Consider the following 26,850-nt stretch of genomic DNA (forward strand, 5'->3'; position numbering starts at 1 on the left):
TCTAAAGGAGGGAACTCCTACCAGCAGCTCACGAGCTACGGGTTGACAATGCGTGTTGAGTATCAATTTATTATTGTTCATATAAAATAAACTTATTCAGCTGGTTTGGTGGAGTTCAGCTATGTGAACTAATGTTACAGTGTCCGACTGCCGCATCAGAAGCTTTGGGACACTTTCATTTTGTCAAAGTAGGTTTGAGACCCCTGATCTAAAAGGTCCAACAGCCCCATGGGGATATTTTCAAACTGTTTGTTTGTCCTGTCCACATCATCAAATACTGTCTTATTCAGTTTAGAGGATTTACTGCAGAAGAAAAATATCAGTTTCTCATTTCTCAGGAGCTAAACCCGGTGAATTCTTTTTACTTTTGCTTTACAAATTAGTTTAAATGATCCAAACTTTGGTAATTCCTTAGATGCAATAATTTGAAATACACATTAAATAATTGCATCAGCACCATATTCATGCTGGAACAACAGTTCACTCTTGTTAAGCACACACTTCATATCAACATGTGTCTCAGACACTTACTATTCCCAGGTTGACACCAAAGTCCTCGTCAGGAAAGTCCAGAGACTCGACTAGTCTGGACTGTCTGATGGTGCGTCTGCCCGTCCCGACGTCATCCCAACGCTTCGCCTGAGACACCTGCCGCAGCTGATGCAACACACACATCAGAAACATTCAGCATCACATACACACAAACGCTCAGTCACACAGTGATGACACCTGGAACAATATCCCGAAAACGCAAATCTCAGAGGAACAGGCGTGTCCGCGCGCCCTTGTTACCCAAGAAGCTCACAAACAAAGTAAAGGGTACTTTGCCCATGAAGCTCAGGACGAATATGAATTAAATACAATTTTCTTGATTATCAAAGCAGAGGGAGGCACTATAGAGGACAAACTGGCACTGCAGTAAGACAGAAAGGAGAATGAGATGCAACGGTAGAGGCGGTGAATGGAATGCAAAGCAGAGAGGGGCAGCGAGTCTTATTGCCAGAAGTCTATTTTTGCCTGCTTTTCCACTGGCTTCATTTTAAACAACCAGATTTTATGGAGAGTAGAGCCCGCAGGGTCTAATCATGTCCTTAACCAGCTCAAATCAAGTCATGTAGTCTCTGTGCGCGATACTCTCCTTAAAAAGACCCCGAAAACTGACAATCCTTCATCCTAACATGGTAACGACAAGCGAATCAGAGGGCCTACTTCAAATGATTGCACATATTAGAATTCGTTTTGACAGGCTGAGAGATCCGTTTTTAAAAACTCTCCAGAAATTAAATGCCGATGGGTCCTCTGACACGTTAGAAGAAGCATTTCATAAAACATTGCAGAGTAGCTGCTGCTCTTGACCCAGATGACATTCATGCAGCATGAAGTCTTAATTCACTAAATACACTGGTAAAATCAATGTTTTCATTCTGTTGGCTTTCTTCTCTTTTGAGTGGAATCGTGAGCCATTTCTGACATTCTGCAAATCTCTACTCTACATTAATGTGGCTGGTGGAAACACCGGTGTGAGTGTTTGGCAACACGCTGTGTGTGATCTGCCATTAAAAGAGACCTTTATCTACATTCATGTAACTATAGTATGGAGGACAACATGCTTTATAATTCATTTGAACACATTCCACAACAGAAAAATATTTACTCACGATATGAAACCATGCTGTATTGTATGGGACACTGAATGTACACAGTAGTGAATGGCTTTCTTAGGCCTTGTTCAGACTGTCAGCCTAAATCTGTTTGTTGTCAGATCCAGCTTGGCTCTAGACTGATGTTTGAAAGCCTGGACAGTAAAAACCCCATGAAATCCATCATGAAATCAGATCCAAACCACATCTGGAGGTGGTTTGAAAATGCGATTCCAATCGGATTTTTACAGATACGTCTCAGTCTGGATTGGATTTCGCAACACACAATGACAACGTCATTTTCAGAGTGACAGAGTGAGCAGAGTGAGCAGAGCGCTATCACAGAGTGTAGATTTTGGTGCTACAGAGGACGGAGAGAACAACAGTCCGTGGACAGACACCGAAATAAATTGTCTGCTGGCACTTTGCTTCTGTGCTGGAAAGCTGCAGAAGGTTACTCATGGATTATCATTTATTCACATAAGCATAAAAACATCATTGTTTTGGGTGAGCCGCAAGAAATATATCAGATTTAGAAACTACTGGCAGTTTATATTTTTTCAAAGTAAGGTGTGGGGAAACAGTCGCAAATGCTCATGTACGACTGGTCACAAACATGTGTGTGACTTGGGTGCTTGGGTGTGATGTAACTTGCAATACTAACTCATGAGTTTTTGCTTCCTCCTGCTTCGTGCACGTTACCGTGCGGTGCTCCATTCACGCACAACAGGAACTTTTTGATCTCACTTAATATATTTGTAATACTTGTGTGATGGTTGATAGCACGTGTCCAATGAAAGAGAATTATTTTTCTACAATCTACGAGAAGGCATGCAGTAAAGGGGTTATTACCAGTACCAGGGTTTTATGAGTGGTGTAGAGCTCTTGGAGAATCTGATCCACTATGGAGTTGGTCAGATAGGACACCACAGAGAGCTTCACCTCCCTGAGACAAAGGGAGAGAAAAAGGGGAGAGAACACCAATTACATCAGTGTCTTGGATGAAGTTCTTTGCCCGAGTTGAACCCTCTCGGCTCTCTTTTCTTACTCCAGGGCTCGGTTGATGTCTTCGGCTGCTCTCTCCATCAGGGCGTTGCGGATGGAGGAGCGAGGGATCGAAACTTGCTCGGAGATGGAGGAGAAAGGCGGACTGAGTCTCTCGGCGGCTGAGCAGGACATGGGGCACAATTCGCGGCAGAGAGACACCATGGAGTCCACGACCACCTGGACAAAAGACACGCGTCACTACACACACGTTATGTACATTTAAGAACTTCTAAGGATAAAAATGTTTCCACAGAATTTGATTCTCAGATTGTGTGCATTGCATGCAATCCATTCAGCAGTCACTATTGTAACCATTCATATCAACTGCTCACATCTTCCTGTACATATTAACTTAACAACAAAGTTGGATATTCGTGCTTGAACACACCTGAAATTCCCCCACCTATATTTTATTATCTTTGCAAATCAGAACTGCAGCTTTGAGCATAACAACAAAACCGGGCGGCACAAACAAAGATGTAAATTCTGCTCAAGTAAGTTGAATTCCAATAAAGAAGTAACCCAGATTCCTCCTCAGGGTGTGTGCTGCTTTTGTCTGTGTGGTGCTATTGAATCCCAACGGGACCAAATCGGAACATAACATTTTTTAAAGTCTTCCTTTCCTGTGAATTTAAATGCTACATTTCTTTCGAAGTCAGCATACCTGCGCGCGCACACACACACACACACACACACACACACACACACACACACACACACACACACAGTAACGCGTCATTAATGGGCAATTTAAATGCAACTAGTTCAGTGCTGCACCACTGTTTAAAATACAAATGCATCAGGGGAGGACTGTTTTGCAGGTCGACCCCCCAGCCTACCTGCAGCTCTTTGTCGGCAGCTTTGGCCAGTTCTGCAGCCAGAGTGTCCAGGCGCTGTTTGACGGGACCGTCCACCGACAACACGTGGGCCAGCTCACACAGAGACGGATACAGCTGATGAACATATGCACAACAAGACACAGCAGAGAGGAAGCCATTTAGTCACATTCAAAATGAATCACAAAACTTGGACATATTAGAAAAATATACTTTTAGCATCTAGAGGACTCATTAAGCAGATTCTGAAAGTCAGGTCAATATTTGCTTTAATATATTAGCTTTATATTATTATTAACACATTTATGTCTAAGCAGCAGGTCAAGATGAAGCAATTGTTGGCTGCATTATAAATTGCTGCTTTTTTTAATCTCTTAAACTATCATTACATTAAATTAGCGGAAAGGACTTTTTTTGTTGTCACAAACTACTTAGATTTACACTTTATTTACTTTAATTATTATTATTAAAAAACAACATGTCTTGGCGTTGCCAAGTTCTCTGTAGCTCTGCTAACTTTTGCTGTTGCCTTATCAGAAAGTGAAATTAAAGGTCCCATAGTGTATAATTCAGATTGCCATTTCATTTTGATTATTTAAAGCAGGTTTAAATGCTATAAAGATACTGTGAAAAATGTGTCAAAATGCTCAGTCCACACATCCTTTATTCAGCAACTCGGCTGGACTGCAATAAGTTTGTGATGTCACAAACTCACACCCAAGACATACATGTGTGTCTGTCCTCAGCATGGCACACAATTCAACTTTAAATGTGGAGGAAAACATTTCTGTCGCAGAGCTGGCAAGCAACAAGACTGAAGAAAACCTGTGATTGGCCTGGGCGTACGTCACTCAGAAAAGAGTCAACCAATCAGAAGAGAGTGTCATTGATAATAATGCGCCTTAAAGACACAGACTCAAAACAGCCTGTTCTTGATAGATATCCAGAAAGAAGCCTAAGAGAGGAAATGTAAAACTATGTTGAGATGTTTTTTGGCACCTAAAACCAGAAGAATATTTTCTTATGAATATCAACATTGCAAATAAAACACAGAAAAGTAGTAAAATGTGGGGAAAAGGGACACGGGACTCACAAGAAAATTGTAAACCTGTAGCTTAATAGGTGATAATTTTGGCACATTTTCTTGCCTACAGCTTTTAGAAATGTTACTAATTGCTGTAAATTGCTTTATGTTTTCTTGGTCTAAATTGTATTATCACACAACCCTTTACTTTAACTCCACCATATGCAGCATTTGTAGACAGTACTTATTTCTTCATGCACATATCCATATTATACAATAATGTGTTTAAAGCCATTTATTAAACATTAATGTACTGCTTATAAAAGCTCAATAGTGGAACTTAAGAAAAATAGCTTAAAATCGTGAATGGTGCTTCTCCTGCGAGTCTCCTCTACTGTGTGACTGACAGCCTTTTCAACAGAAAACAGCAGATTATTACAAGTCACAAAGAGGACAAATATTTATATGCAACATGAATTTTGACCACAACCGGAAACAAAACAAAATGAACTGTGAGGCTCAGGAATGTGTGTGTTTGTTCTAATCAATAATCAAATGGCAGCCAACACGTTTTACTGTTTTAACTGAGCACATAACGTACCAGTTTGTTGCATCGTTAATATCCTGCTGTCTTCACATGCACCAGTACAAACAGAGCACAACATGGAGTGTGTTTTCTTATTTGGTGTTGATGAGTGGATCTGTGTAATTTCTAATACTACATTAGTGTTCAGCACAAACACGTTTCATGTTGTTTTGTTGGGTGAAACTTATTGAAGCTGCTCGCAGTGTCTGGCTCGAACATATGGTTTATGGATGCGAGATTCCCGTTACGTCAGTTGTGTGCCATGTTTTTGTGTTGCCATAAAAACCACATGGTATTTTTGTTTCTGCTGTATCTGCTGTCATTGATTTTTTTTTTTTTCCTCACAGAAATAAAAATAGCCATTCAATTGGAGTGACAGGACGTCTGTGAGACATTCTAAAAACCATATTTGTTGTTATTTGAGGCTTTCTAGAACTTCAAATTCTTTGCATGGAATAAGCATCATTCTAAATTGAGCTGCCGGAGACTTCAACATAACTGCTGACCTGATTGCTTATTCATTAACCTTTACTAATTAATTCGAGATTTGACTATTGATGACTCACCAGCCTGAGAGATTCTTTACAAGCTGCCAAGATGAAGGTCGTTCTAACGCACCTCTTATAGTTTATTCAATAAAGTAACAATGAATAACTATTAAACTGCTAATAAAGTCTTTAGCTGTAACTTATAATTCATTCGTTCTAACGCTTCAAAATTAAAGAATGATCCATCTCACATCCATCGTTCTGTAAGTGAGCATTTACTGAAGGTTTAGACTTCTAAAATACAGACTGGACTGTTATATAAACGTATTCATTAGTTCTTAAAGTTTGAAAGAGCAGCCGTTACTGCAGTAATAATGAGACTTTATATAATCACAGAGATCTTTATAGTGGGGTCTGTTTTGCTGTTGTGTGTATTGCTGTTTAATGCACATTTGCAATATTCCAGTTTTACTGGTTTTATATGCTGAATCAGTTTTATTGTTTTTTTTTACGGTTAATAGCCGGAGCTTTGTCTCTTTACATTTATTTTAATGTATGAATGATTATAAGGATGCTGCTAAGTATATCTTGAGTGTCTTAATAGAAAGTGTAAAATCAGAATCTCCAAAGTAATCATAGTCAAGAGGTCAAAGTTGAACAAATTAACAATATTTCCAGCTTAACTACAGTGAAGCAGAGGCATAAAGTTCACAAAAACTGCCAGGACATAATACACACTCTACAGCAGTGGTTCTCAACTGGTGGTTCATGAGCCAGAAGTGGGCCGCAGGGCTATTTTGAGTGGGACACAAATGCGTGCGTTAAAAAAAAAAAAGGTATTTAAAAGCTTTTATTTTGCAGTCCACTAAATATATAATGGCGCACTTCTATTTTGAAAGACATACAGTATGTTTTCCCATGACAAGGCGTGCATGCAGTTGCCATTTTCTGACAGCGTTGTTATGACAGTGACGACTAAGACAAACATTGTCACGTCTGCCATGAACATCACCGGTTAAAACTTCATGTTTTTAACATTGCATGAAGGCATACACTGTACTATTTTTAGGTAAACAATGTGGGTCCACAGCATAGACTGTAAACACAAAACTGACACAGTCTCCATGATGTCACCTATAGGTTTCCTGAAAAGTGGTTCAGTAGCTCCAGCCGTCACCATTTTGGCAATGCCCAATTCAACCTTACTCCAAGCTAATTCAAAAAGGGCCATAAGGTGGTGCATGGGTGGAGCTGAGGCAGGACGAATGAAGCCTGGCTGAAACCTGCAGGCAGCTCGCCAACTGTGAGGGCACCCTCCTGTCTCTTAAAGCAGCCACGTCCTTAACGAATGAGTGATGTAAAAAGCCACCCGTGGTACAGTTGCTGCTTTTTGTGGCAGGCTGTAAACAGGTTTATTTCAGATGTAAAGTATGGCATTTTAACGAGAAGATATGAGGATTGACTCTCTTTAGGAGGTAGCCTGTAGTGGACACTGGAGGAAGTGCAGTTGTTGTCATTTACTTGGTTTTCTGTCCTAAAGTTTACCACTTGGTCCTGAAGCTAGACTTGTTGAGAACCACTTCTCTACAGTACTAAAAACATGATGTCTGTCTGTACTACACAATCTGTGGCATTATACGATGAATCATGAATCACAATTTATAACTTGCACACGCATACACACAAACAAACACAGTCCACTCACAGCTCTTGAGTTCCTGGCTTCCTTGAGGATTTGTCTGGCCGTCTGGACCTCCTCTCCTTCCTCACAGCCTTTCAGGACACAAACCTGCTGCTGCACCCGCACACACAGACGCTCCATCACCTACACACACACACACACACACACACACACACACACACACACACACACACACACAGAGAGAGAGAGAGCAAGAAAGACAAAAACAGTGCAAACAATAAGTTAGCTGTCACAATATTTCAGTCTATTATCAAAATGAAAAATCTTGACTTGTTCCTCATCATAATCACAAACACAGATACACACCTGTTCAGCAGTGCTGGTGACGAGGCCTTGGTTCAGCCGGAGAGCCTGTTTCTGAGAGAAACGCTGAGTCTGGTTGTTCCTAAGCAGGGCACGCTGGATCTGTCACACACACACACACACACACACACACACACACACACACACACACACACACACACACACACACACACACACACACACAGAAAACAAACAAGGAGGGAGAGGAGTGGAGATGACAGGTGTTTACAAAGTGCAGTGTGCAGGAGACAGGAGACGAGTCCATTTGCATGGTAATAAGGAGAGTGGAGAGAATTTTGAACTCCAGAAACAACAGGGACGCCTTTGATTTATTTTCTTGACTCAGCAGGTGGAAGTGTTCACTGCATCATCATCTTATGTAAAGAAAGATGGAATCAAGAGTTTCTCAACGACTTGGGAGCTTCAGAGACCAAATGCAGGAAAATAAAAGTCTAACCTAATTAAAGGATTAATCCACTGCATATGTACTGTTGGGAAAAGGGGTTTGACAAAAAACTGAAAATCATCAGGCTGGTGCCACAGCAATAACAGATCATGTTCCAATAAGCTGGTGCACACGTACAGTAAACTGCTATTTTGGTTTCTAGAGATGTATTAAAATGCTTCTTTAGTCTCCGAGCCTCTGGGGAAGAAAGACATTGTGCGTGATTGACTGACAACTGAGCTGTCAGGGAAATGGAGTCTGACGTGCCGTATAAACAGACTTGCTCTGTTACCTGCACCCTACAAGCCAAGTGACAAACTGCATTTAGTGAGCAGTGGTAGTGAAGGACACATGGTTCAGTATTTTAAAGTTATAGATGTTGATATCTTACTAAATTAATTTCTCCTGTCTGGCGGTGTTAGCAATCACACTTTTGCTTATGGGTATTTGTTCCTGTATTTCATCAAACCAAGTCTTCAAACAACATATGTCCATACGGGAAGAGACACTGCTGCTGAAAAGCTAATGTTTGCTGCTCGTACAAAGCCTGTCACTCTTTTGTGTCATCTTTGTTGGCAGCTGTCTTGTTGTCTGTCAGGTTTACCATCTTGCCAAACAAAAAGGAATAGTTACTACTGTGGTTTGGAAAGAAATGCTTTGATTGGCTACATAAAAAAAAGGGGTCTCAAATCACAAATATAACCCTGAGTATACAATCTTGACATGTACGAGGTGAGATCAAAAAGGTCATTTAAGGCATGAACACAGCGCACTACAGTAAGGTGCATGGAGCAGGGGGAAGCTTTAACTTTCATGAGTAAGCACTCCAATGTACATCACTTGATCAACATCAGCACCACCTGAGTTACACACATTTTTGTGACCAATGGTAAGCGAACATTTGCGATTTCACAATTGACCTTGAGCAGAGAGCTCACATTTCGTGGCATACTCTGGAAATCAGTAACGGCAATGAAGCAGTGATAGATGCGAGGTGTTTTGAGTTTGCATTTTCATTTTAAGAGGGGCAGAACATTGTCCCAGTCCAAAAAAGGTGCATCTGGTTCGGGGCACAACCAGGTGAGTTCTCTTTGTGCACCAGGAACTCGTCCCACCAGGGTCTGACATGACGTTCAGAGGCACCTGAGGGAAAATAGTCAGAGCAAATGACCTGAACTGTGGCGCGATGTCAAAAAAAACACAGGTGCTGATGTTGATCAGGCAACGCAGCTTGGAATACTTTCTCATAACAGTTATAGCTTCCCACTCCTTTCATGCTCACAGCCTCTGAACTTTGTGATCACACCTTGTATGTATCAATGAGCTGAGGCCCAAAGATCAAATAAATTTTTTTAAAAAAAGAAAGAGTCAAAAGGTGCAGATTTTGTCCAAAAAAAATAAGTTGCAGGTGGACATTAAATATTCACATCATGTCTATGTTCTGTAGCAAGAAATAAACTCAATTTCAAGTGGTCTTTAAAACCTAAAGTAACCACATCATTAATTGCAAAGGCAACCATGCAGATCAATACCAAGAGGCAACTGTAAAAAGAGATCTGCCACTTTTTCATTTGAGTTTTTTTTAAGTAACAGGAAGCACCAAGAGAGTTACAGAAATGCCGGGAAGCCACAGACGCACTGGTTAAAAAAAATGTTTATCATCAAGAAGGGTTTAATGTGACACGAGCAAAAAAAAAACGGGGACATCTTGACGATTTCTGGTAAACAGTGACGCAAAGAGGAGCACTGGCTACATGCTGCTGCCACTGACCAGCACACAGTGAATGTACTGTGTACAAAAAGAACATCATAGATGAACTCAGCTGATTTCTAGCTGTCTGAACATCCTTGTTTTCCTCATGTTTCTGACATGAGACTGAGCCTCCATTTAACCCAAAATGATCAACATCCTGGTTCAAAGCCTTTTACTCATGAAGTAGAAAGAGAACCTTTCAATGTGTTTAAGGCAACAACAGTTATTTCTATTAGAAATCAATAGTCCAAGGTGTCCATCTTCTTATGTTTTATATCTATTGACAATTAGGTTTTGTCACATTTATTGCATAATCACCATTATTTGAGCTGATTATAAATTTTATTTAATGTTAAAAGGGTTTCCTTTCATTCATTTTAAGCTGGATGAAACTAACAGATAGACAATGTCATATTTCTATCTTTATTTCCACATCGTTTTCTATCGTTTGAAGTTTAATTGCCACTCTTTTAATGACGTCATCTCGTTGCGGCCCTTCTTCTGCGATGATTTAATCGCATGAGTGGAGAATTAGCCATGCCAACTGTTTATTTAATGGCACTTAACTTCTAATATTTGACTGACAGCATATCTTTGATCATCTAATGATGTAAACATCATGGATTTATTTACAAAGCCAAACATCACAGCCGATAAATTAGATAAATTAACAGAAAAAAGACCACAATATTTGTATGACAATTATTCGTCAAATAAAATTTAATGATCGTGACTTTTTAAATGGAAAAAAGACTGAATTCATGCCTGCAATATGAGGATGATACAAACTGAACCACGATAGCAGTTATTTAGTGGTTCTGTGAATATATGGGAATTGGTAATCTCTCATTTATTGCTGTGGTTATTATATTGCAACCCAGATATTAAGAAGGCATTAGGAGGTCTTTGATAAGTAATTCTTATGTCACACAGGGTTTTCACCAAAGCAACTTAATCATCTTTCACACTGAATCATCACTTCTAATCATCAAACCCCTGAATTAGTCTGATCGTAATTGTCAGAAATCACAAGCCCCTCTCACCTTGGTCAGGGCTTGGTCCATCTTCTCTGGAGCGCTGCGGTACGCCTGGGTGACATCACTGAGGGGGAGGGGCATGTATTGCAAGGTGAAGTTGCTTTTTTTTTTTTTTTTTTTGCAGAGATGGAAGAAGAAAAACAGAGGAAAGAAAGATAATATTACCCTTGCAATAATAAACGTGGAGGAATTGTGATGTTAACAAGAACAAACAGGAAATGCCCTCGGCACTTATAATGGTTGTCTTCAATCCTCTGCACCCACGCAGCTGTACACACACACACACACACACACACACACACACACACACACACACACACACACAGACACACACAGACACACACACACACACACAGACACACACACACACACACACAAACTTCGCACCCGCGCATATTTGACTGGCACACACGTCAAGACGACTGATGAAATGCTATGTAATCGTAAACACTGCAGATGGTTATCCACATTTTGTGAGTGTGTCTCCCCCCGGCTTCAAAAAGATGCTGCTGATGTGTGTGTGTGTGTGCGTGTGTGTTGTGTGTTGTGTGCGTTGTGTGTTCCGTCTTACTGCTCCAGCGCTCTCGCCACGTCTTGGAAGCCCGTCGCTGTGGTGTTGTTGCGATCCCACGTCACACTCCTGAGAGGATCAAACCAGCAGGAAATGGGGGAAGACAGGCACAGAGAGGAAGAGGATCAGTTGCTTTCTAAAGCTCCTAACACACTCACAATCACACACTCACAATCACACACTCACACATCCCATAGTATCACAGTTTAAAACACTACTTTGACGATATAGCAGCACAACACATCACAGAGGAATGAACACTTTCCTTTTGCTACATGCATAGAAGAAGTTTGGATTACAGCATTTGGGATGCGTGAACGACTGCCATGAAACTAATGAGCTTCTGTTACTTCATACTGCATTTTCTCCACCTACACTCCACACCGTCTACTCCTCAAAAAAAAAAAAATATATATCCAATCATTTTCAGACCCTCTTTCCTTCATCTCTCCGACTCGTTTTTGCCCTAGAAATGTAATCAGCAGAACCTAAATCTCTCTCCTTAGGTGGTCTCCGTCTCCCATCTCTTCACAACTCTCCCTCTGTAGTTCCTCTTCTTCGTCCATCTAACTTCTCCCATCCTACCCCCCCCCCCCATAGTCTATCCTCTGTCCTCCTTTGCCCCTTCTCAAGTTTCCAATCGACTCCTTCCATACCTCTCACACACACCAAACACACACACCAAACACACACACACACACACACACACACACACACACACACACACACACACACACACACACACACACACACACACACGGCCTTCTTTTCCTTTACTTAAGGCTGGTGTGATACACAGGCTGCCTGAAGGCCCTCTCCCTCCTCCCACCGATTCTCCTCGCTATCCCTCCGACTGCTCAGCGCTAAGTCTTACCTTTTTATCTTCTACATGGCTCACTTTCCTCTCTCTATCTTTGAAGCACTGCCTTTAACTCACCGTTCTGCCTCTCAGTGTATCCTCTCCTTAAACCATACCTAACATATTAATTTTCTCCCTGACCCTATTCTTTCATCTGTCCTCTAAACCGTCTTCTTTCCCCGACTCACTCCTCCTCTCGTCTTCTGTGACGAGTTCTGTGATCTGCATGGAAATTCCTTCTTTGCGCCCATCAGAGTACTGATTTAAAAAACAACAACAAAACAAAAACACACACACACACACACACACACACACACACACACACACACCTGAGGGTTGTGTTAATCTGCAGAGCTTTGCTGAGCATCTTGGCCCCGGAGTCCTCCAGGAGGTTGCCGCTCAGGTCCACCTTCCGCAGGCAGGCGTTGGAGCCCAGGGCGTTGACCAGCACCGTGCCCCGCTGGCGAAGCCTGGAGTCGGCCAGGGAGAGGGACTGCAGGGCCTGGAAGAAGATTTGAAAATGAGAACTTTTAAAAGAGAAATAGCAGCATGTATGTCAAAGAAAGAAAAAAAAAATAGTTTTTGTTGTGCAGAGGAAAACGTGGGTGTTAAAGGCTTTTGAGTGAAGGGGAGTGGTGAAAACAAACATCTGTGTATACCAGTATATGTGTATATAATGACTTCTGGCTTTTATATTCCCCAAAAATCTGGGAATTTATCAGTGCTCATTAATTATTAAAGAATTATGATAATTTTTTAAAAAGGAAAATCAATGATGAAAGAACCTGAATGAAAATCTGATTTTATAATCCGTATAATTAATCTCACACTCTCTGCAGTTAAATGATTTATTGCTTTTCTTTTTATTACTCGTTAAACTCTTTGAATGCTTATTGAAATGTTTTCATTGTAAGATTTAGGAGGATGTATTTGCAGAAATGGATTATAATGTTTTCATCAGTCACCTGAAACTGAGAATCATTGTGTTTTAATTTCCTTAGAATGAGCCCTTCATATCTACATGGGGAGGTGCACCATGATGCACTGCCATACGGTAGCCCAGAAGGGACAAACCAAACAGTGGCTGGAAATGTTTTTCTCGAGTTTCTTACACAAGTTTGGAAGAGGAGTGAAGGGCTCGGTATACTCAGCAGGTTACAATCTGCAACTTCACCACCGGATGCCACTAAATACAAAAGTTCTGCCTTTAAACCACAGTGCTAATTGCAATAATTGGAAACTTTTCAGTGAAAATGTGTAAAATGAAAACCAAAAATGTGATGCAATTGTAGGTTCTGCTGCTCTATGCTAACACTTACGCTTTGTGACCATATATGAGCGTTATTCACCTCCCAAAAGATTTTTAGTCAGAATGTCTGAGGCTTTTTGTGTTAAATATTCATGAAGGAGAGGTTGTCTTCCTGGCTAGGTACTAAAGAAAATGTAGTTTCATGCCAACAGTTAGACGTGGAAACCAATACTACTCTTGTCTTCTGTACGATTAATACAAAACCTGGAGCTAGCTGCCAGTTTGCTAAAGTTAGCAACAAAAACAAGGAAAAACTGGAACTTATCTTACATTTCAGTATTTGTACAGCCTAAAAAAAATCTAGATAAAACAAGTCATTTAATTAGTTTTAGAGGCGCTGTTAGACGGGTTTTGTTACCTTTGGACTGAGCTACTCTCGCTCTGAATTCAGTGGACATACAGTACAGTATGAAGTGGACAAGTGTATTTCCAAAAACTATTGCTATTTTTGGTATTTTGATGTATTTTGAATTCGCTGCATTTCACTCGGGCTGTTGCGAGTTCTCCATTTCTCACATTTGATGCTCGCAGCCCTCTATGCCTCATACGTTTGTGTTAACACGGGGCCAAATGTCTGCAGGGCACACTCACAGATGGTTTTGATGCTTGTGCTGTCACTAAGCGTGTGAGCTGACCTATGACAAACCGAGTGTAATTCCTTCAACCAAACACATTTACACCTGTCTGTGCTTCTATTAGTGTGATTTTACTCAAGCCCCAAGTCCGTGCTCTGCGCCAGAGCATCGTTGTGGGCTATCACCATCAACAACGGTAAATAATTGAGTAAGCTACTTGTCATGCTGGATTTACAGAGCAGAGAGAGCCTCGGGATTCTTGCGAATGAACTGAGACCAAATGAATCATTCGTTTGGGCCCACAGACCACGTGACTCGTGTGCATGTTTGCGCCTTGTGTGTGTGTGGCAGGTTGGAGACTGAGCTTAAACGCGCATGAATGAGGACACGAGAATTTAAACAGTGACAAGTGAGAGGTTGTGCATGCACAAAAAGTGTGTGTTGTGTGTGTGTGTGTGTGTGTGTGTGTGTGTGTGTGGGTACGGTGACAAATCTGTAAGGCATGTGTAGGCGTGTATTTGTGCATAAAACCAGAGAATGTGTGTGTCTGTCTGTGTGCAATATGTTACATAATCAAACTCACACACTCTTCCTCTTGCACCAAATGAACTAGTTTCTGCAGGATTTCATCCAGTACCCTGAGGATGCAGAAACAAGAGGAAAAACATTCATCATCTGCATCATCTTCACAACCATCTGCACCACTGTTTCCCCGCGTGGTTCCTACCTGCCCTTGATGTTGAAGTTCTTCCCCAGCATCAGGTGTTTGAGGGAGGGGTGCCGGGAGAATGCTGGGATGACAGCCAGCAAGTCAGCATCCAAACCTACACGCAACACAACACGCGTATCAATACAGAACAAGTGCAACGCCAGCAGGGCTGCGGTCTGTGGGGCTCTGGTGAATAACCACTTCCAAGCAGATCTTTAATTACACTAATGTATGAACTGAATAAATAAGAGAACAGGCCTGAAACTTTAGAGCTGGTCTTGAACCCAAAAAACTAGATTTTAAGTGATATATCAAAAATGAAAGAGATGTTTTGCAACATGAAATTATTTTCTGGGCTGTTATCCCAGTGACTCGTCATTCTCTCTGCCAGGTGCTACCATTTTTTCCCTTTAAAGATGTTTTTTTTTTTTTTTTTTTTTTCTTTCATGGTCCATTTTGTAACAAAATCTCCCTGCCCACTGACATTCCAAAATACTCTCAATTAACACCCCCCCCCCCCCCCCCCCACTCACACCCACTCACCTTTTCAAAAGATCAAGGATCTGCAGCTAAGAGGAAGTGGTTACCATGGCAAGATATTTCAGCAAACAGGGAGGAAAATGCCTCATTTAGAGAGCAAAAAAGATCTGTGGTTAAATAAGCTCTCATGCCTCTAATGTGGGGTGAGATTCTGTTATCAGAGTTTCCTGTGACATAACAGAGCAGGAGAGGTGGAGAAAAGCTCCACAACTGACATGTGTTGAAGGAGACGCGTTCACATTTCTGTTGTAAATGGATTGAAACTATCGAAGTGACAAGCACATATGATTAAAACTGTTCAGTCCAACTCTGCTTAAATTTGCAGGTGTGTATTTTGGGTCTTTTAGGTGGAACGCCGGCCTGCCCTGGCATTTTGACAACAATTAAATCAGCACTGGGTTGTGGGCTGCCAGGTTGCAGTGACAGAGAGGTTGTAGTTGTGTGTGAACGTGTGGGGTTTTTGTGGGTAGACATGTTTTAAAGATCATAAAGCAACTTGGTAACATCAGACAAACGTATAAAACTTGAGGATCAGTGTTTGACGGTTAATCATAATAAAGTTTAAGGCCGTGCAAATTACAGTTTACCAGGAAAAACAACAAAACAAGGAGATGGTCCTGAAATACAGGAGAATTGCATGTAATCAAATTAACCAAACCAATGGCATGTCTTGGCATCCTTTAAAGAGACAGTCCAACAATGTAGTGTGATTCCCATAAAGATAGGGTATTTAATAAGATTTGAAAAAGAAGGATCAAAATCTGTGCAGCAGCAGCCAAGTTATTTTAAATTGTAGTCAGTAGAATGGATTAACCTCCAAAAAACATTGAATACTACAGTACCCATAATGCATTAGAACCAACTCCATGAAACACAAAATTCCCAAGACGACCAAGATTTGTGTTAAAGATTTGAAGTCCATGCTGAGATAATGCTGATATCTCTATGACACAAGTTAAACTTTGTGGAAAACTGCAACAACGTTACATGATTAAACAGGATGCGTGATACTCCACTGAAGTGTGTGTGTAAAATCAGTGGCGTGCGCCTTTAGTTCAAATGTATTTTAGTTCAGTTTAAAAGGTAGCCGCTCAGTTCAACAGCTGTATATATGCTGAGGTCCAACCCAACATAAGTCAAACAGCCCCTCTGAGTGCATCCCTGGTGGGTGTGTGCACAGACGTGTCTCTTACCATTATCAGAGATGTCGAAAGTCGCGACGCACGAAACGCGAGGAAACAGCTCTTGAATCACGCCGGCACCCGCTGACCTCAACTGTGGGCGGAAGACAGACAGGAGTGGAGCAGGATAGGATAGCCGCGAGCGTTAATCTATGAAGATGATGAGCGAATATATGTGGAGCACCCACTGACAGAGCGTACCTCACAGCTGCTGATGTCCAGGTGTAAATCAGTGATATGAGGGTTATTGGACAAACCCAGGAACAGAGCCCTGAAGGAAGACACGAGCGAGGCAGGGCGGGAAAGAGAGAGGCAGGAAGAAGAGGCGATTAATGTGAAAGTGGATATGGAGGGAGGGGTGAGCAGAATGACAGGTAGGTAAGAAGAAATAGGGATAAACAGGTCAATTAAGGAACAAAGACAAGTGAAGATGAAAAAAAAAATAGTGAACCATCATTCCCACAGAAATCCAATTGCGTCTAACAACCCAAACGGATCAGCTGTCCCGTCCTGTCCCTCGTTCTCCGGCGCACACCTAAAAGTTTCAGAGCCATCTTAAAGGATTTAGAGAAAAGTAGCTTAAAGAGAAGATTCATAGCTCGGCTAAGTCCCAGACAGAAATCACCTCAAAAAGCTTTCATATTTATTCTGGAGAAGTGGCCAATTGTTGCACGTGCACACACACGAGGCCGGCCGGGTGCGGAGAGAACACTGCATTTGCACATCAAGGCTCTGCTGGAGGTTGTTCTTGTGCGATGAATACACATACAAGAGCTGCGCGCCATGAAGAGGTAATGAGGAGAGGTGCTAAGTGGGGAGTCCTGCTCCATCCATTTTGGCTGCGATCCATCATGCAGCACACAGTCATCTCAATTGCTGGCAGTTTGCTTTGTTTTCTGTTATTGATCGTGGTTTTTTTTGGCCAGGAGAAGCTAACAGCAGAATACACACCTAGCAGAGAAACCGTCACATTGCAGTCCCTGTAGGGAAACTGGCTTTTTTCGATTGGCTGCTCTGAGCTGTTTTTTGTTTTTGTTTTTTTTAAGTCACAGATCTCCTGAACATGCACAAAGACATGTCAGCACAGTGGAAGCTGGGTAGTACGAGTGGCTTCAGTGTGTCCTCTGATTGAATGCCAGTCTACCAACACAATAACAGGGCAGCGTTGCTGTTAAGGAAAAAGTTTTTGAAACCTAATGTGTGCTTTGATGTTTTAAAATCTCACTGATGGTTTGGATGCAAACTGCACTCCATGTGGTGGAAACTATTCTAGTTTTCACACCTGAAACAATGAAAAATTAAAAATAAAAGTATCGTACGGCGAGAGTCTGTGCTTGAAACGAGGGCGGATTAAACTGCTCTCCTCTCAAGGCCGTTTTACATCAGCTATGCATCAGGGTGAAAGCAGGGGCCAGAGAACACTCGTGTTAATGCGTGGAGATTCTTACATTTTAAGAGTCTCCTCTTGGATATCAAATTCAAAAGGCCTTCAGCGGCGATCCTGCATGTGCTCGAGTTACCTGGCGTTTTAAATCGATGCACCTCGCAGCATCATGAGTGGATACATTTTTAGCACGAGTGGCCCCGGTGGGAATTCATCCGTCACCGCTCTCAGGCTTCCGAGTTTGACTAAACAAATCTCTGCAAACGCTTGCTGACACAGAGAGGCGGCATCAGTCAAAGCTGCCGCTAACAATGCCCAAAGAGGTTGGAAGTTAAAAATAATAATAAAATGCGTGCGTTTTCCGAGAAGCTGCTTATGAAGTCATGTCGGTGAAGTTTCATTTCAACAGAAACGACATCAGGTTTACGCGATCATTCGGCTGCTGGGCTGTAATCTGAAGGGAAACTATATTAAACAGTCAAAAACATGTCTCCTACACCTTCATACTGGCTCATTTGGAGTATTTCAGCTCCTAATTGGATTATTTTATGGATTTCATTACCCCCACAGTGTGCAAAATTCATTATAGGAACATAAGGAGACATTCTGCAACAATTAAAACCATTTTTTTTCCAAAGCAATACATTTATTTATTATATAATTCTGAGCTTATTGTAATATTCCTATAATATCTAGTAGGGTTAAGTGACTTTACAATTACCTCAGATTTTTTTTCTCTAAATATCTATCTCTGACATTCTTTCTGTTGTGGCTCCTCAGCTGTAAACATATCGTATTTTACGCCCATATCATTAACACAATATAACAGGGACTGTTTGATGTGTATATTACCACATCCTCTTGGCATCTTGGCTTTTATCGCAGTTTATTTTGCCAACGCAGTACATCCTTCCTGTCCAGAGATTTTCCAAATGAAGGGAAAGGGATTCTGTTGCCAGTTGGCTGTCACAAAGTGGTGATACACTAGTCACAGCTGAACACAGTCAGCAGAATATTCATAATACAGCCACATCAGGAACACCTGACTCATCGTATGCACAATGTAACACTAAGAGAAGGAGCTGGTTGCCAAATGAGTGAGAGCTGTGGTATCATCTGCTATTAAATGGTGTTGAGCTGATCCACCTTTTTGTCTCCATATCATGACATTGACTTTAATTTAAGCCAATATGCCAATTTAATACCAATTGTGTGTTTTATCAAACTGTAAATTTGTCACTGAATCATTTTAATGTAACATGAAGCCACATCATCATGACGTGGATCAGTTATGTCATGATACGACGATGAGGACACAGATTGAGATTTTCCATATATCGGATCAGTGCACTGTCAAATGTTATTGCACAACACTGACAACTGTGATGAACTGTCATCCCAACCAATTAGAGTCTGTACTGACTTTAAGTGGCTCAGGAGTGTTAACCAATAGGGAGTGTCGGGTCAGGACACGGAGACTGAACTGTACTCCACAGCATCAGGTACACAGGCACAATTGTACATAATCTCTCTAAAATCTATAAATCATTTGGCCTGTGTGGTCTATACAAGTGATTAGTTACTAAATTAAACAAGAAATGCACAGCAGTTACTATTGGAGTAATAATAAGGAAATCAACAGAGAACCTTTTAAAGTAACTTTCAGTAGAGGAAAATCTGCATAACATACACCTCAATAACGTAATAGGATCTTACAACAATTCTGCAACACTGAACTCGCATATTGTACTGATAGTTGGTCATCTACGCACACAACAGGTGAGGGTTACTTGGTTTTTGGTCCTTAAATTGAAGATTTGGGGAGACTGTCTGCTGTCAGCCTGCATGCCTGCTATGGTAATTGATTAGCTATCAAGAGCACTGCATAGACTTTTCTAAGGAGTCTGCACCTGCTGATAGTATAAATAGGTTTCAGTCTGCTGGCTGACTGTCTTCTATAACCCCATATATATGTGAACTTAACATAGCACTTGGCATTAGATGGTGCTTTACTGCCTTCATTAGAATTTTTCCCAGTACTGAAATTGATGCATTTGTCACTTAAGGAAAAAAGCCTCTCTTTTCACAGGTCGCTCTCCCTGTTAAACCTGCAGGTATCTTCACTGTGTGTTTGTGAAAAGCTGCTTTGATGTATTTTTGGGAGTGACTTGTTTATTTGATATTTCTCATGTTTTAGATGTATTTATCTGGATGCATTGTGTGAGAAGTGGAGGCACATGCATGCAAGCTGATATGGGGGTTATCCATCTTTTTTTTAATCAAATGAATTTCGTGCGGTATTGAATTACAGTGTGATCAGCCCAGATACATAATAATGACACATTCAAAATGATTTTGAATTAAATAACGTTCAGGATATGCTCAGCCTCCTGCAGTTTAAGCTGTACAAGTGATTTGCATGTAAGAGATGCTGGTAGATCTCAGGGCTCTGAAGGTCCCTTTAAATCTCTGCCTGTGACAGGAACTCACCTCAGTGAATCAGGGGGGACCTTCATGGAGGCTAAGCTGACATGGGTCAGGCTGAATGCTGAGCTGAAGAACTGGCGGAAAGTTGGCAGGGAATCTCTCGCTTTCCTGGTAAAAAAAAAGAAAAGAAAAAAAGAAAGGACAACACAGAAAAGAAGAGGAGAGATGTTACAACGAGGAAGGACAGAGGGTGAGCTTTAAAGAAGAATCACAATTAGGCCATTTGACAGAAAAGAAAAGGTGGTCAGAGAACAGCGAGAAGAGATAACAGACTGATCGGGACAAGAGACGGGATGACAGAAGGACATGATGCGCTGATAAAGAGTGACAGAAAGTTTGCAGCAGACGAGCGTAGACCTGACAGAGAGGGAACGTTACGAGAGAGGAAGAGAAAAGGGTAAAGCAGACAGATGCTGACTGCGACATTTAGGTCAGTATTATAATCAACCAGACGCCGTGAAAAGGTGAAGTTGACATTAATTACTGCCACAAGTTAAAAAGGTAATACTGATCAATTATCCAACCATCTGCATGGCCTGTACAGTGCATTACCCCGCCAGTCAGAGGGATTGACAGGGAGTATGTCTGCATGCGTGTATCACAGGATGCATGTAGTATAGATCTGTTTTCAGCACTTGTCAAAGCAGCCAATCTGCCATTTCAGCCCCCACGGTACAAATAATTCACCACAGGGGGAGGATGAGGAGTCTGGAGGAAGCGGGAGAAAATGATGAGTGGCAAGTAAGAGAGGAAGAGGAGGAGGAGGAGGAGGAGGAGGAGGAGTGCGCGAGGGGACGGATGAATTCATCTTGCAGAAAGATGAGGTTTGTTTTTCGGGGAAAAGATTACCCGCTACCTCTCTTCAGGCAGCTGATATGTTGTTTACTTGTGAAGCACACAGGCCGTTTTTATTGCTGTATTTTTTTTTCACCCTGATAAACACTGAGTTTTGTTTTCAGACGAGGCAGCTTAATAAATACACACTCACACACAAGAGATATAAATACACGTACAGGACTTCATATTTACTTCATAGATCAGCAGCCAAAATGACCAGTAGGTAGTCCTGGATAGATTTGATGGTAAAAAAAAACAACAACTAAAACTTCATTCCTCCTGAAAATTGACCAAATTAAAAGAAATGTTCTCATGTATACCTTCATGTCTTTGGTATGTCACAGAGAAAAGAAAAGACAGTATGAAAAAAATATAAATTATCACTTCTACAAAGATTATTCAAAAATGCAATTGGCATATGTGTTGGTAAAACCACAGAAACATATTTATAATGATTGTGTTTTAGTCATATTTCAAGCCAACTGTTTTCTAAGATTGGTATCACACGTCCTCGATCTTATGATCAGTCATTCAGCCCATTTAAATGGAGAAAAGAGGTCACTGCTGTTTAATATCATCGTGTGCACCACACTGAACATGGAAAGTAAAGCAGAGAGCCGTCTGAGGGGATCAGAAAGTAAATTATAGACGAGCATGTTAAAGGTAAAGGTTATAAGAACATGTCCAAGCAGTTTGATGTTCCTGTTACTACAGTTGTAAATATTATGAACAAGTTAAAGGTCACTAGAACTGTAGTCAAACTGCCTGGATGCAACTGCAAGAGTAAAATGGACCCCAGCTTGAACAGAAGGATGGTGGTAAAGGTAGAAAGATATAATCTGAATTCCAAGATCAAGGCACATCAGTGACTCACCACTCCATGTGTACATTTTTCAGTGCAGTGGGCTCCATGAAAGACGACCCTGAAGGACTCCACCGTCGAAAGAAATACTTCAAAAATGACTGGCATTTACGAAAAAAATACATATTGACAAGTCACAATTCTTCTGGGAGAACTTGCTTTGGACAGATGAGACAAAACTGGAGCTTTTTTGAGAGTCCCATCATCTCAGACAAAAAGACAAAGTTTTTCTTAGAAAAGAACAACATCTCTTCTGTGAAGCATGGAGGAGGTTTGTTTCTGTTTTAGGCTGCTTTGATGCACCTGGCACAGAGTGTCTTGAATCTGTGCAGAGAACAATGAAATCTCAAAACTATCAGGGCATTCTGCAGCGAAACAAGCTGCCCAGTGTTAAAAAGCTCTGTCTCACTCAGTCATCGGACTCTTCCAAAGTGGCCTTTTATGAGTGCTGATCTGAATCCTATGATACACCGAAGGAAAGAGCTGAAACATGCAGTCTAGAGAAGGCACCTTCAAACCCGAGACAGCTGTAGCAGTTTGTTCTGGAAGAGTGGACTAAACGTCCTGCTGACAGGTGAATACGTTTTTCTGAGAGCTACAGAAGTCATTTGTTTGCAGTAATTGCCTCTGAAGTTTGTGCAATAAAATATTAGGTGAAGGGTCCCATCAGTTTTGTCAATGCCATTTTGTTTTATAATTTAAGATATTGTTTTGAATCAAAAATCAAAAGCAAAGTCTGTTTTTTATTTGATGTTTAATAAACAATCATGGAGGCCAATTACTTTTGTCATTTTCAAATTATTTCAGAGAAAATTGAGTTTTCTTTTCTTTCTTTCTTTCTTTTGGGAAAGAGTATCAACACATTCATCCACGACTGCAGCACATTTGCAATTTTCTGGAATTAATAGTCTTGTCATGTTAGTAAAGATGAAGAATGCAGTTAATGACATCCATGACAAGCCGCCATTATAAACAACAAAAACATAGAACCATGACATGTTCATCTTCTATTTTCAGATAATGATGTTATTGCATTAACATTTCATGTTAACATTTTTCATGGCAAACATACTGACTCATCATAGCTGGAAAAACAGGCATGACTAATTTTGTTAATGAGCTTTCAGTTCCTTTAAGGGAAAGCTGTCATTAATGATGTGAAATGCAGCTGTTTGTTTCCTGATACGAAACAATGAATGTCTGCAAACATTTTTTACTTTGATTTAATTATTTCTCCTTTGCTACAGATTCAGTTAACAACAGGTATGCCTTAATGAATTATTTTTTATCGATATAAAATCACTCAGAAAACAGAAAAACAAGGGTCTCTCGCCGATTGAAAACGTTTGCTCATTAGCACCGAGCACAATGTAGCGCAGAGGCTGATGGGCATTAAATTAGTTTTGCAGGTAAATGGTCGTGAATCAAAGTGTTTGACAAATTAAAATTCTGACCTGATGATGGCACCAGATAACATTGCTGACACCCTCTAAACTATGGACTGTATTTTACTGTGTTGACAAGTGTAGATTCACAAAGTTGTTGTTAGTTTTATACAATAACAAACTAAAAATGAAGTCCAAAGTCCTTTTGGCAGTTTTATTTTGACCTCTAATGCTTTTCAGCACTTCCACTGACTTCAGCAGCTTCAGACTCAGTTCTAATGAAGCCTGAGCATCTTTCAGTCCTTTCAAAGACAATCAGTCAACTTATTTTTATGGTTACACTTCAACTTTTAGAGATACTTTAATTACCGCAGTGTTTCAACTTCAAATGAAACTTTGGTTGGAAATTACAGTCGTTCTAGTCTGACACTTTCTGTTTACTTTTGGTCAGTCTCAGAAACAAGAGGTTGAAACAAGTCATACAAAAATCACGTTTACTAGGAAAGCTTTAGGCGTTGGAGGAAGAACCACTCAGATATTTTACTTAAGTTGAAGTACCAAAACCACAATGAAAACATTTTCAATTACAGGCAAAAGTACTGCACTGACAGTTTTACTTAAGTAAAAGTACATAAATACTGTCAGAAAAATGTACGGTACTTAAAGTAGCAAAAGTAAAAGTTCTCATTATGCTACATGGCCCTCTTAGGAGTTCAATTTATCATATAAATTATTATCATTGGCATGGACATGTGAGCACCATTTTAATGTTGTAACGGTAGAGCAAAGTTCAACATGTTATATTGTTGAGTTGTCCAATCTGTGTATAACAATCGTCTGAATTACAAATTATGTGAACATGTTTAGTTTTAGTCAATTAACTGACCACCACTATCACAGCACCTATTAAAAACCTAAGGAAAACACTGATAAAGTAGTTGAGTAAATGTCCTCTGCTGTATTCCACCGCAGACCAAAGGAGGCTTGTACTGCATGCACAAATATACACTGAGTAGCACGAGTCCTCGCTTCCCCCAGGCTCTAAAATGGAAGAGCGTAGTTTGTGCAAAATTAGCACGACCAAAAGAATCACAGTAGCCACAGTAATAGAAAACACGGCAACTCAAAATAAACCACACTCAGAAATCACCGGCCTTTATTAATGTGTCTGTAATACTGTCTGAACCTCCACGACATTCTAAACGGTTCTGCTCTCTCCTCCCTCCGACTGCCCCACGTGTTTGGCACAGATGTTTCATAGATATGAGAGCAGTAATGTGACTGGCCGTGAATATAATGACTAATCATGACACCCTTCCAATTTCTGTGCCACTTAACTAGATTTCCTCTGTGCATATTGCAGTGCGAGTAGGAGTCCTTGTTGTCCTTGTGAACATGACCCAGTGCTTCACACCGATTGTTGTGACTTTAATGTTAAAGCAGGACCAGCACACTTTGATTAAGCACTTTACAAGCCTGTAACTTCACAAGATTACACGGTGCAATTAATTTTGGTTGGGTGTTAATTTCAAACCTAGTAAATGAGTGTGCTGCAGACACACACACAGATGATAGGACAAAAGGTTCATTGTATTCATTGAAATGCTGCATATCTGTTATTTCCCTGTGATTAAGCAAATGTACGGTTGACAGAGTCCCATCGTTCAGAATGCTCCGGCATTCACCCCACAAAAAGATTAAACCATGTTAACTGGGCGACACGATAAAACTGCAACAGAGGAAATGAATAAGAAAAAAAATGTGAGATAAAAAAAAGCAGGAGAAAATTGAGTTATGAGGGGTAGAAATGAAAAAGATCATAAGGAATGGAAAAGGTCAAAAGAAAAAAAGAAAGAAGATAAAGACATTAAGATAGCAGTGCGGCTACATTACAAGCGCCTGTCACTGCTGGTGTGATAACCTCCCAGTGTGTGGAACATCAGCTCGTCTTCGACCCGTTTGTAATGATTAGCATACAGCTTGTCAAGACTCCACAGAATGGCTGCTGTCGCATAAGTAGATACGGTGTCACTGTCTCTCTCACTAAACACTCTCCAGAGAGCTGTATCAGCAACTTGTACCCAGACGTGTGTGTAACAATATCTACATGGGCTGCTTATTGTTTCTCAAAAGTGCCCCCGTCTCTCTCTCTGTGTGTGTGTGTGTGTGTGTGTGTGTGTGTGTGTGTGTGTGTGTGTGTGTGTGTGTGTGTGTGTGTGTGTGTGTGTGAGGTGAAGGAGGGGTCTGAGGCGGTCACTTCCATATTCATGAGCAGCAGTCGGGCGGTTCTTATCAGCTCGGTTCAGCTTTGTGGCTCCGTGTTGTCACCGCGACACGGCAGCCATCTGACCGGCAGCACCGAGGCAACATGCATTTAATAGCAGACGGGACTGGCAGGGGGTGGGATGAACTATGAACAGAGGGAAAGGAAGGAGGGGGAGGAGGGGGAGCAGGAGGAGGAGGAGGAAGGGCGGAGAGATGTGAGGAGAAAGAGTGGTAAAGTGGTAGAGATGATGAAAGGTGGAGGATGTGAAGAGGAAGGAAAGGAGAAGAGCGATGAGCAATTTAAAGGGAAAGATAAAAAGCAGACAGAGAAGATGGATGGAAATCATGAGTAAAAGAAGGGGAGGGAAAGAGGTGCTGTCAGAAAGGTGCAAAAAAAAAAAAAAAAAAAAAAAAAAAAGTAAAAGATGGATATAAAGATAAGGTAGATACAAAGAAAAAGACAGAACAAGAAGAAGAAAAAAAGAAGCAGGCGGGGGAGCCTGGGGATTGGAACAATAATTCCCATCTAAAATTAGTCTCATCTTTCACCATCTTCTCTCTCTCTGTAATTCTGTAATGTAATATGCTGAGCAGGGGAAGCTCCTGGGCTCCTAGGGGACACGACATGATGAGAGCTGGAACCGCTTGTGCCTGCTAGCAAGATAAACAAACACACACATCCACACTGAAACATGCAAAACAAAACCCCCAAAATTATTGTGAGCACGCATTCAGGCACTTGACAGACGGGAAACTTGTTAGCAAACAGAGACATGTGTACATTAAAGAAGAGCTGGAAACATATGCTGCGCGCAGACGCACAAGCACACACGCACGTACAGCAGGGCAGAACGAATGAGGTTTGCCAAGGCGAGCGTGGATGTTAATTCCATCAGTGAGGTCCAGGGCTAAACACTAATCTACAGCAGAAAATAAATGATGATGCTCCATCTCCTCCGCACACTCCTGACTGGAATTCCTCCAGAGCTGTTTGGCTGAGTCATAAGTAGAAAATAAATGTGTTT

At 41.1% G+C, this 26,850-nt stretch overlaps 1 protein-coding gene across 4 annotated transcripts in view; it reads right to left on the reverse strand.

Moving 5' to 3' along the window:
• carmil3 (capping protein regulator and myosin 1 linker 3) overlaps positions 1-26,850 on the reverse strand; it is an 86,987-nt gene that overhangs the window by 14,515 nt on the left and 45,622 nt on the right. For all 4 annotated transcript variants that reach the window (XM_069164468.1, XM_069164470.1, XM_069164469.1 and 1 more), the window contains exons 16-29: positions 20,480-20,584; positions 16,807-16,876; positions 16,618-16,699; positions 14,903-14,999; positions 14,759-14,813; positions 12,621-12,793; positions 11,433-11,501; positions 10,868-10,961; positions 7,630-7,728; positions 7,327-7,446; positions 3,527-3,640; positions 2,689-2,864; positions 2,499-2,586; positions 532-657 (exon numbers count right to left, since the gene is read on the reverse strand). In XM_069164468.1, coding sequence (XP_069020569.1) covers positions 532-657; positions 2,499-2,586; positions 2,689-2,864; positions 3,527-3,640; positions 7,327-7,446; positions 7,630-7,728; positions 10,868-10,961; positions 11,433-11,501; positions 12,621-12,793; positions 14,759-14,813; positions 14,903-14,999; positions 16,618-16,699; positions 16,807-16,876; positions 20,480-20,584 — 1,468 coding nt within the window. The remainder of the gene's footprint in view (positions 1-531; positions 658-2,498; positions 2,587-2,688; positions 2,865-3,526; positions 3,641-7,326; positions 7,447-7,629; positions 7,729-10,867; positions 10,962-11,432; positions 11,502-12,620; positions 12,794-14,758; positions 14,814-14,902; positions 15,000-16,617; positions 16,700-16,806; positions 16,877-20,479; positions 20,585-26,850) is intronic.

This window comes from Embiotoca jacksoni, unplaced genomic scaffold, assembly GCF_022577435.1.
Source record: "Embiotoca jacksoni isolate LCO1_2020_lvr unplaced genomic scaffold, fEmbJac1.0.p SCAF_31, whole genome shotgun sequence".
Lineage (NCBI taxonomy): Eukaryota > Metazoa > Chordata > Actinopteri > Embiotocidae > Embiotoca > Embiotoca jacksoni.